Source organism: Ascidiella aspersa, chromosome 8, assembly GCF_963924565.1.
Source record: "Ascidiella aspersa chromosome 8, kaAscAspe10.2, whole genome shotgun sequence".
Lineage (NCBI taxonomy): Eukaryota > Metazoa > Chordata > Ascidiacea > Phlebobranchia > Ascidiidae > Ascidiella > Ascidiella aspersa.
The window spans coordinates 2506465-2517938 of NC_139454.1; the positions used below are offsets into that span (position 1 = coordinate 2506465).

General features: G+C 34.7%; 2 protein-coding genes across 2 annotated transcripts; both read left to right on the plus strand.

The window, feature by feature from the left end:
- Positions 1-6477: 6477 nt before the first annotated feature.
- Positions 6478-8107, plus strand: LOC146134851 (mortality factor 4-like protein 1). Its single transcript, XM_083395048.1, has one exon. The coding sequence runs from the start codon at positions 6478-6480 to the stop codon at positions 7396-7398; it is 921 nt and encodes a 306-aa protein (XP_083251174.1). The 3' UTR covers positions 7399-8107.
- LOC146134852 (tubulin-specific chaperone C-like) lies at positions 8107-11474 on the plus strand. The gene is made up of 3 exons (XM_083395047.1): positions 8107-8626; positions 9587-9839; positions 10338-11474. Exons 1-3 carry the CDS (start codon positions 8143-8145, stop codon positions 10633-10635), a joined length of 1035 nt encoding a protein of 344 aa, XP_083251173.1. The 5' UTR covers positions 8107-8142; the 3' UTR covers positions 10636-11474.

The following is an 11474-nucleotide window of genomic DNA, read 5'->3' on the forward strand; positions in this document are numbered from 1 at the left end:
ACATTTTCTTGACGAATATTAGGCTTCGAAAAAGCCATTTCGCTGTAAATTTCTTAATCAGGTCAGTGAGAGACTAATGATAGTTTATTTAGTGTGTTCTATAGTAGCTACACAGCGAAATTCATAAACTTTCTCAGTTCGGATAGTCTTCAAAATCGCCCTTGATTTCTTCTCTAAAACGCGTGAAATATTGACATTTTCTTAACGAATATTAGGTTTCGAAAAAGCCATTTCGCTGTAAATTTCTTAATCAGGTCAGTGAGAGACTAATTTTATTTTATTTAGTGTGTTCTATAGTAGCTACACAGCGAATTTTGTAAACTTTCTCAGTTCGGATAGTTTTCAAAATCGCCCTTGATTTATTGTCTACGCGTAAAATGTCAACATTTTTTTGACAAAAATTATGCTTCGAAAAAGCCATTTCGCTGTAAATTTCTTAATCAGGTCAGTGAGAGACTAATGTTATTTCATTTAGTGTGTTCTATAGTAGCTACACAGCGAATTTCATAAACTTTCTCAGTTCGGATAGTTTGCAAAATCGCGCTTGATTTCTTCTCTATACGCGTAAATTGTCAACATTTTCTTGACGAATATTAGGCTTCGAAAAAGCCATTTCGCTGTAAATTTCTTAATCAGGTCAGTGAGAGACTAATGTTATTTCATTTAGTGTGTTCTATAGTAGCTACACAGCGAATTTTATAAACTTTTTCAGTTCGGATAGTTTTCAAAATCGCCCTTGATTTATTGTCTACGCGTAAACTGTCAACATTTTTTTGACAAAAATTATGCTTCGAAAAAGCCATTTCGCTGTAAATTTCTTAATCAGGTCAGTGAGAGACTAATGTTATTTTATTTATTGTGTTGTAGAGTAGCTACACAGCGAATTTTATAAACTTTCTCAGTTCGGATAGTTTTCAAAATCGCGCTTGATTTCTTCTCTATACGCGTAAATTGTCAACATTTTCTTGACGAATATTAGGCTTCGAAAAAGCCATTTCGCTGTAAATTTCTTAATCAGGTCAGTGAGAGACTAATGTTATTTCATTTAGTGTGTTCTATAGTAGCTACACAGCGAATTTTATAAACTTTCTCAGTTCGGATAGTTTTCAAAATCGCGCTTGATTTCTTCTCTATACGCGTAAAATGTCAACATTTTTTTGACAAACATTATGCTTCGAAAATGCCATTTCGCTGTAAATTTCTTAATCAGGTCAGTGAGAGACTATTGTTATTTTATTTAGTGTGTTCTATAGTAGCTACACAGCGAATTTTATAAACTTTCTCAGTTCGGATAGTCTTCAAAATCGCGCACGATTTCTTCTCTAAAACGCGTGAAATATTGACATTTTCTCAACGAATATTAAGTTTCGAAAAAGCCATTTCACTGTAAATTTCTTAATCAGGTCAGTGAGAGACTAATGTTATTTCATTTGGTGTGTTCTATAGTAGCTACACAGCGAATTTTATAAACTTTTTTAGTTCGGATAGTTTTCAAAATCGCGCTTGATTTCTTCTCTATACGCGTAAATTGTCAACATTTTCTTGACGAATATTATGCTTCGAAAAAGCCATTTCGCTGTAAATTTCTTAATCAGGTCAGTGAGAGACTAATGTTATTTTATTTAGTGTGTTCTATAGTAGCTACACAGCGAAATTCATAAACTTTCTCAGTTCGGGTAGTCTTCAAAATTGCCCTTGATTTCTTCTCTAAAACGCGTGAAATATTGACATTTTCTTGACGAATATTAGGTTTCGAAAAAGCCATTTCGCTGTAAATTTCTTAATCAGGTCAGTGAGAGACTAATGTTATTTTATTTAGTGTGTTCTATAGTAGCTACATAGCGAATTTCATAAACTTTCTCAGTTCGGATAGTTTTCAAAATCGCGCTTGATTTCTTCTCTATACGCGTAAATTGTCAACATTTTCTTGACGAATATTGGGCTTGGAAAAAGCCATTTCGCTGTAAATTTCTTAATCAGGTCAGTGAGAGACTAATAGTATTTTATTTAGTGTGTTCTATAGTAGCTACACAGCGAAATTCATAAACTTTCTCAGTTCGGATAGTCTTCAAAATCGCCCTTGATTTCTTCTCTAAAACGCGTGAAATATTGACATTTTCTTGACGAATATTAGGTTTCGAAAAAGCCATTTCGCTGTAAATTTCTTAATCAGGTCAGTGAGAGACTAATGTTATTTCATTTAATGTGTTCTATAGTAGCTACACAGCGATTTTTATAAACTTCCTCAGTTCGGATAGTTTTCAAAATCGCCCTTGATTACCCAGTGTTTTTTTTTAAATAATTAGCTTTGAAAAAAAAAGTTCGTAAGAACTACCTTTGATATGCTTAACGCTTTGGTATATTGGGTTTCATTCTTTATGATTAGCATTAATGAATTGTCAGGCATTTTTAGCTAATAATTTGCTTAGATTTTGCATTATCTTTAATTTTATATTATTTTTACTTTGTGGTAAACGGCGAAAAAATATTTAAAAAAAAAAAAAAAAATTACAAAAAATTATTTCGCCGAAATGACAATGGTGTTTTTACGTGATCGTATGACGTATTTTAGTATTTGACCTAATATGTGTGCCGTTTGTTTTAAACCAATATACAGTCAGAATAAAATCGTAAAAACACTATATAAACTTGTTTAAAAGGTAAAGTTCTAATACTTAATGGAGTGTTGAACGGCGCTCTTTCACTATTGTACGTGAAAAGTTATGCAAAAAAATAAAAATAATAATACCGCATAGTGCATACCACAACGCATATTGTTTGGGTTAGGGTGCGGGTTAGCGTTTGGATGAGGGTGGGTCAAGTAATATTATGTTTATTAATAATAATGGCGCTGGTCTAGAATCCTACCACAGTTCTAAAATCAACGCACAAAATTTGAGTTAGGATGCGGGTTAGCGTTTGGGTGTGGGTGGGTCAAGTAATATTATATTCCTAATTTAATAATAATACTTGACCCACCTTAACCCAAACGCTAACCTGTACCCTAACCCAATTGGTGTTTCGTTGTGGTAGGATTCTAGACCAGCGCCATAATAATAACTTGACCCAATATCATTTAGTACACTTAAAGGTTGTCGCCTACCGACATGCAAACAAGTTTTGTTTTCATTTATCGCATTTAATGATGAGATCCAAGAATTAAATCCAGGCGAGCAAGGAAGTAAGAGAACAGCTGTGAGAAAAGTTGCAGTTCAAAATTTAAAGCTTTATTCATTTGCTGGTATTAATAGTATTACACAGAAGAAGATTGAAGAAAAAATCATTAATTTTTATGAAAAAGATGTTAAACGTTTGCAAAACATAAAGGCATATGACAGAAAGCATATTGAAAGAGTCTTAGACTATGTCCTTTGGAAAAGCATGATGACAGACAGGACACCTACATTTACAGGTAAAGATTTTGAAAAATGCAACGCGATGGAAAGGCTTCAGAATTATTACAAAAAGAAGAGGAGCGAAAACAGTTAATCACTTTGGAAAGGACTACTGCAAATACTTCATTTGATCAAATAATGTATTTCTCATCTGACAGTAATCCTGAATCAGAAGCAGCTTCCACGTATAGTTCATGTAGTCACCATCCCACCATCAAAACTGGCACAACAATTCATGTTACATTTGATATTTGTAAACATCCTTCAAATGTTGGTTGTTCTGTGAGAAACCATGTAAGTCCTGTTGCGTTGTCTCAGACCTGATAACTTTATGTTGCGCAGATGTAACAAAAATTAACCTTCACCACTCTTAAGCTCCGAGATATCCTACTGAAACTGTAAAAGCAACTGCTGAAGTCATTAAAGAACAATTACAACCAACACTGGTACTGGCCGGAACTCAACCTTGACATTGGGATTGTAAACTTATGATGGCTCTGGATTCAAAAGCAAATGAGAAGTTTCCCATACATCTTTCAGGTACTAATTGGCATTAAGCTGTTAGGAGCACCAAAGCTTCCTACTAAATCCAATGAACCTATGACAGAACTGATCTCTACAGCAACAGAAAAGCTACTTGATGAATGGAAATGCAAATCTTCAGTGGAAGTTGTGGTGTTTGATACTACTAGTTCTAATACTCAACAGGTTACAGCTAGAAAGTCTCCTGGTGTTATTATATTTGGAAAAAAAAATGCTTCAACAGCTTTCCATTTGAAATTCTAAATAACGTTTCATTTGCCTACAAGAAAAATTCTTCACCAAAAATGGAGATAAAGATCAGCTCATAATTTTAGTAAAATCCATTTTGCTTAGAAAAGAAACGCCTAGAGATGACTATAAGAATGGTTAGAGCTTGCAGCATTCTATATTCAAGAGGATATCTGTGATGTATACAGCAGGTTCCGATTCTTGGGTTGTGGCCTTATGCACATTTTTTTTAGTAAATTTGGTTTCAGATTGGTTTATATATATTTTTTGTGAGGTTCTTTCTATTAGCTGTTGAATGTTGCTTTATTTATGATTCATTTCAACATTTAACCATTGATGTTCAGATTAAAAGATATTTGAACAGTGCATTAGGTTCAAATGGTGAATTTTATAAAAACGTGTAATATTTGATTAAACAGAAGCACCCCTACATGTAAATATTTCTTAGTTTTCTTTTAGAAATCTTAATATAATGAATCTAGAGAATGTTTTTGGAAAGGGCCAAGGAACTACTACAATATTTTAATTTTTGAGGGGCATTGGCCTCACCCTATTACAGGGTGTTTTAGATTCTAATCATTTATTTTGATCAACTTTAGACCTAACATGTAAAAACTTAGAGGCGCTGGTCTAGAATCCTACCACATTTATAAAATCAATGCACAAAATTTGAGTTAGGGTGCGAGTTAGCGTTTGGGTGTGTCAAGTATTATTATATTCTTTATTTAATGATAATACTTGACCCACCCTAACCTAAACGCTAGCCCACACCCTAACCCAAATAATGTGCGTTGTGGTAGGATTCTAGACCAGCGCCAACTTAGACAAAGAGTTCAAAACAAGATTTGCGAGTAATAGTTGTAACTTGTAAGTAGTATTGAAGTATTTAGGAAAATATTTAAGGTTTGCCAAGTTACAAGAAACTATACTATAATACAGGGGAAACTTGTGTGGACACCTGATTTATTAAGGAATAATATATTTACCTGGACAACAAAGTATGGTCAATATTCATGCATGGCACTGGTGAAGTCTTAAACTTTAAGACCAGTTGTATGTGAAAAACTTCAATAGAACCACGTATAACACGTATGATATTAAAAAGACTGCGCAACAAATGTCTCATTACATTAAAGTTTACGGTATTTGCTTTTAAGTTGCATACTTTTGTCGTATTTAGATTTTTTGATTTTTGAAGGTTTACTGTTCCGCAAAATTTGTTTTGAAATTTTACCGATCCGTAAGTTAGAATGGTTGAGAACCACTGGTCTAATAGGAACGTGAGCGAGCCTGGCAAGTAGCGAATATACACTTCCTGAAGCTGAAGCCATGCGATTTACCTGGCTAACAAAATAATTTAAATGATTAGGTCATGAAAAAAGTGGTAAACTTAAGAAAATTTAAATTGAATAACAGCACCAGCTGAACCCTAACTTTACCCCAAACCTAACCCAAATCACTGTATAACCCATATTTTGGGTGTACCTGAGCGATCTGGCAAATAACTACTTCCTTTAAAAAATAATTTATGTAAATAAAAAAAAAATATTCAGGTTGTCTGTATTGGTGGTTGGATTCTAAACCTCTTGTGTCACAAACCATTGATTGCACATCTGCACAGCTAAAAATTTGTCACTTTGCACTTGGTATCTCAGGGAAACATCCCATAAAATGAACGTTTAAATTTTATTGCACTTTTATTGTTTTGGATTTTTTTCATAATACACACTGCACAATTATTAATTAGTATTTTATTTTGGTTAGAACTGTAATAGGAGTTGTTATCAAATTAAATTTCATTAAGTTTGTGTTAAATTAAACTCTGTCCGCAACCCATAAAAATGTTAGAGATAAATTTGATAGGTGCAGAATAAATAACTTGGCTATACCATAGACAAATATGTTGCTTATTTCTCGCATTTGTCTAATATGTTGCACAGAATTTGGCGGTCCTAAAAGTGGTTAAAACATTTATGTTATAGTTATGTGCAAGAAGATAAAAACAGTCATTTAGGGACATTAAATTACAAGAATGTTTTGGAAAAATACCATGTTTTTCCTAGGAAGATCTGTATAAGGTTATTTATTTTTTAATATGCTACCTTTATATTGAGTTCAAAGAATGACTTCTCAAAATTTGAAATCTAACTTATTTCAAACTTTTAATATATTGTATCAAATAATTTTATTTTAAATGCAATATCTAAATTTACAGTTATTTTACTATGGTGCCAATGCTTCACTAATCAAAAGTTTTTTACCTGCAGTATCCACTTTGAATAGGCAACTTGAAGTGTTAAATGTGATTTACATGGCGCCAAAGAATGCAAAGTTCGGAGATGGCGAGCGAGTGCTTTGTTTTCACGGTCCACTAATGTATGAGGCCAAATGCATCAAGGCGGAACTGCGAGAAAGTGGCAAGGGTTTCTTTTATCTGATCCACTACAACGGATGGAACAAACACTGGGACGAATGGGTGCCCGAGGCTCGAGTTCTGAAGTTTAACGACGCCAACCTTCAGAGGCAAAAAGACCTCTTGAAACAACACGGAAAGGATAAGACAAAACGCGGTAAAATGGCAAAGTTTGGCAAACCGGAAAAGGACAAACTGGTGCCGCCGGAACCCATTAAGAAGCCTGAGACAGCGGCAGTTATTGGCGAACCGAAAAAGAAGAAATCCCGAATTGACCCAACCGTTGAATCAGAGGACGCCTACCTTGCAAAAGTAGAAATAAATGTTAAGCTTCCAAACGAACTGAAACCTATTTTAGTAGACGATTGGGATTTAGTAACAAGGCAGAAGCAGGTGTGTACTCTACCAGCCAAAGATACTGTCAATTCAATTTTGGAGGCTTTTTTGCAAGCCCATGGATCTAACGTAGAAAGAGCAAGCACACTTTGCGAATTAACAAGCGGTGTAAAGGACTATTTCAATGCCATGCTTCCCACACAGTTGCTCTACAGATTTGAAAGGCCCCAACATGCTGAAGTGATGGAATCCCACCCCGGTTTGACCCCTTCGCAAATTTACGGCATGCCCCACCTTTTAAGGCTATTTGTCCGTATTGGACCTCTACTTTCGTACACTGCGCTGAACGAAAAAAACATGGCCTTCTTAGTGAAGCACATGCACGAACTGCTGGACTACTTGCTTGAACATGTTTCTACTTTGTTTGATGTTGCTAATTATGAGCCAGTGGCCACAGAGTATCACAAAAAAGCAGCTACTTGAGAAAAACACATTTTTAGCTCGAAGTAAAATGGTATTTCAATCATAAAGCTGTTTCTGACTGCTGACTTGTTTTATTTCCTTTTTATCAGTCTAGTTGCTATTTTTAATCTGCTGCTGAACTGCCAATTGGTTTTATTTTATTTGACAATATCTGTGTTTTAATGGGTGAAAAATGATATACCATGGTGCCAAGTCTGTAAGTTGACTATTAATATAAAAGGCCAGATTTTTTTTTAATTTTGGGTATACAATATCCAAATACATGCAAATTGTAACCTATGACTCATTTGCTGAGCTATGTGTCATTTATTTCAGTTAATATCGTGTAATGGCGGACCAGTTACTTATTTTAAAACATTACAAACTACCATTGAGAAATCAGCAACAAATGTCATGTATACCTTTTCATTCTTAATAAAAATACCAAATACAACTGGGCGATATAATAATTGTATACCGATTTGTAGATGTATGTTCTCTGAAACAGATTCTATTTAAATAATCTTGAACCGAGAAATAAAACAGTTGTGCTACATTCTTAGCCTAATCAACACTGATTGGAATGAAGTATTGGACAATTTCAAAAGTTAGATGCCTATGTATTTGTGTGGAAATCTATTGTGTTTTTTATAGGATTTTTAAAATCTTAAACTAAATTGTTGTACGTACAGTTATCGCTAATCCCTACAACCATTTTATTGTCTCTTAGTTGTTGCCTGTTAGGAAAAGTTGTTTTTAAAAGCCATGGCTGTGGCTAAACCTGAAGCATTCGTTGTCGATGAATCGGATCATGTTGTTGACAAAAAACGGGAGATTATTGGCAGTCAAATCGCAGAGCGAAAACTGAACCGTCTCGCTGATAACACCAAGAAGCATGCCGACCGTGCGGAAAATACCGTCGCAGAAGAGAAAACCTCATACTTCAGAAAAAGTTTCCAGAAAGAGCACAACCAGATTTTGATAATGCTGAAATGCGAGAACATTCTTCCGGATGATCGCTGGGCGCTGAACGAACACTTTGACGCCGTAACGATTTCTTTTCAACGTCTGCAGAAGTTTTTCAACGACTCCGTTTTGTTTCTGAACTCGCATGAATCCGGAAGAGCGACCAAGATGCTCTCTTCTCTTCAGGAAGAAATCGCGAAACGAAGAAATGCGATGCTGCCAAAGAAAAAGTTTGCCTTTAAATCGAAAGTTAAGAAAGTGGAAAACAAAAAATCTTCCAATGGTTGGTAAACATAGATTACTGTATTTTGTGTTTCACATATGCTCAGAAATGAGAAAACAATATGACTGAACAAAATGCCCACTGATGTGGTGATTTTATTTGCGGCGTCAGGTATATTTGATTCAACACTTTGCTTGATAAATGAAAAAAAATTCCGCTCTTTCGCATTTCGGGGAATGACGCTTTGTCGTCGAGGCGGTTTCATTTTGATGATTAACGCTTTTGATGATATTTGTGTAAACTTTTGTAATAAACAACTGAACCCACATAAACTACCCAGTGCCTACTAAGAAGTTTAAATACCTCTTGTTGTAAACCTATGTTTTTTGATAGGTGCACTTTTTCAAGTAAAAATTTATGCAATTTGGTATTGTATAGGCACAGATGCCGATAGTATTGGACGCGTACCAATACCACCACTAAACATCGAGTATACTCCCTGATCTCACATACTATTGGACATCCCTAAACACCAATGATTTAACGTCTTTGTTTGCACGGGCATCTTTAGGCTTGCCATAAAGTCGTTTAATAATATTTATGTATTTTAAAAGCACGGTACTGTAGTAAACAATTTTTTTTAATTAAGTTATTGTGTTAACTATGACATTTATACTGTTTAGTTTTCAAGTTATTTTCAAAACATGTTATTTTGGAGCATAATGGTTGGAGGTTGTAGTAAGACGTAATAAGAATATCAAAGCCCACACAGATGTAGCTAAACGTCCAACATGATACCTACTTCTGTATGGGCTTTGATATTCTTATTAAAACATGTTATGTTAGCTTCTTGGTACATGAAAACCTATCAATATATATTTTGTTTGAATTGTCCCTAAGCTCTTTGAAATTATTTTTGAAATCATGTGTGAACTCCGTGCTCTTGACAGTTGCTTCATTTGAAAAGATTGAATTGCATAAAATTGTTTCAATTGCTCTATAATTTGTTTCTTGCACAAGGTGCTGACAGCGAATCTGCGTTGCAAAAATACAACAAGACCGCTGCGAAATATCAGGGGTGCGAAGTGTCGTCTAAAACGGGGGAGACTATCACCCTGGACAGTAGCTCGGTCAATCAGAAAGATATTTCCATTTCCAACCTCATCAGCTGTAAGGTCTACTTACTAGGGGCTCCAAGCACTGTGCATATCAGCAACGTTGATAAGTGCACCATTGCAATCGGCCCTGTATCTGGATCCGTTTTTGTGGATAGGTGAGTTTTCACAGTTTTTTGGCTACTATATTTTAAAATTCAGATTATTTTTGGTTTATTACCAATCAGGTTTTGTTCAGATGCAATTTTGGGGGTTTAAACCAGGGCTGCGGAGTTTGTTAAAAACAACCAGAGTGCGACCCCAGCTAAATGTTCGAGTCCCGAGTCCGGCTTCGACTTTACAGCCTGAACTTCACCCATTTACGAAAATAACATGGATATTTAGCAATTTTAAATCTTGGTGTATAATTTGAAAAACAGAAATAAATTTACAAAAGAACAAGGTTTATCAGAAAAATCGCTTTTATATTTAGACTCCTTATTAGTTTTCACATAATTTAACCAAAATTCTTTTTAAGGAGTCTGCCTAAAAAAAGTTCAAGAACCACTGCTCTAATAGTTAAATCCATCAAATACTTCTAAAAACCCTATCTCTTGAATCACAAAATTTAAACTCAGTTCTGTACTAACATTCAACCTTTGCACTTCTGTACCAAGATGCACAAATTCTGAAATAGCGACCAGCTGTCAGCAGCTCCGTGTGCACCACACCAACAAAACCGACTTCTATCTTCATGTGACAAGTCGTGCGATTATTGAGGACACAACCCAGGTCCGTTTTGCTCCTTACAACTTCACCTATGAAGAGCAGTCGGCGCACAGCAAGCTCTCGGGAATTGACCTGAGTGCCAAAAATAGCTGCAATAAAGTGGATGACTTCAATTGGCTGGCGATGGACACTGCTTCGCCGAATTGGAGCGAACTCGATTTGGAAAACAGAAGATGTGTGTGGTAACTGGAAAGTAAACGGTAATGGCATTGGCAGTTTGTTACTATAACTGAATATTCATATACATACAGATTAACAATTTTAATTGTGTTTTAATATCTGTTTAATTGCAAAAAAACAAGTAACGTTCTGGTAATTATTTTGCACATGTAACGATTGGGTAAAATATTTAGTACTTTTAGTAGGTTTTTAAGAAAATACTTCATATCTCAAAAGAAAAATGGTTATTTTTCATTTAAGTCTATTAAGATTAACCAATTTCGTTTTCAAGTTATTCCCTGTGTTAAAATGTTCAGGTTCAATAGAAAAAAGAATCTGTAACCAAAAGATTAAGTATTAATCAGTGTGATAAACGCAATGCTTGTTCACAATTAGCAGTTGTGGCATGTAGAATATAAAATCAAAAATTTTCGAACAATTTTCTTTTCCCTGCCAATGCCTTTACCACACTCTTTGTATATATTGATATATATTTTTTTGGTGCTTGATGTACTTAACCAACTGTTTGACATCTGCAAATGTGTTGTAGCCAAAGTTCCTCTGTTTGTGATTTGTGTGAAAGTGTTTAGTAACTAAATAATGAATTTTAAAGCAAAAAAGGTCGAGTAGATCGACATCATTTTAATTAAGACATTTCGATACAAGCTTGTATCATCTTCAGTTAATCATAATGTGACCCAGTTAGTGTGGATTTGTAATTCATTATTAAGCTACATTACAGAACCGTTCATAGTGTAGCCAACTGTTCAGTGAGATGTTAAACATGGCTGTGTAAGTATAGAAACTATAGGTTGTACAAAAATGTCACATGTATGTGTAACTTGCGCTCACTTTTATGCTACTAG

Bases quoted from the DNA above. Each gene is read 5' to 3' on its own strand.
- LOC146134851 (XM_083395048.1), top strand. From the start codon at position 6,478: ATGGCGCCAAAGAATGCAAAGTTCGGAGATGGCGAGCGAGTGCTTTGT.
- LOC146134852 (XM_083395047.1), top strand. From the start codon at position 8,143: ATGGCTGTGGCTAAACCTGAAGCATTCGTTGTCGATGAATCGGATCAT. The intron at 8,627-9,586 runs GTTGGTAAACAT...TTCTTGCACAAG, and splicing joins AAACAAAAAATCTTCCAATG to GTGCTGACAGCGAATCTGCG. The intron at 9,840-10,337 runs GTGAGTTTTCAC...TTCTGTACCAAG, and splicing joins GGATCCGTTTTTGTGGATAG to ATGCACAAATTCTGAAATAG.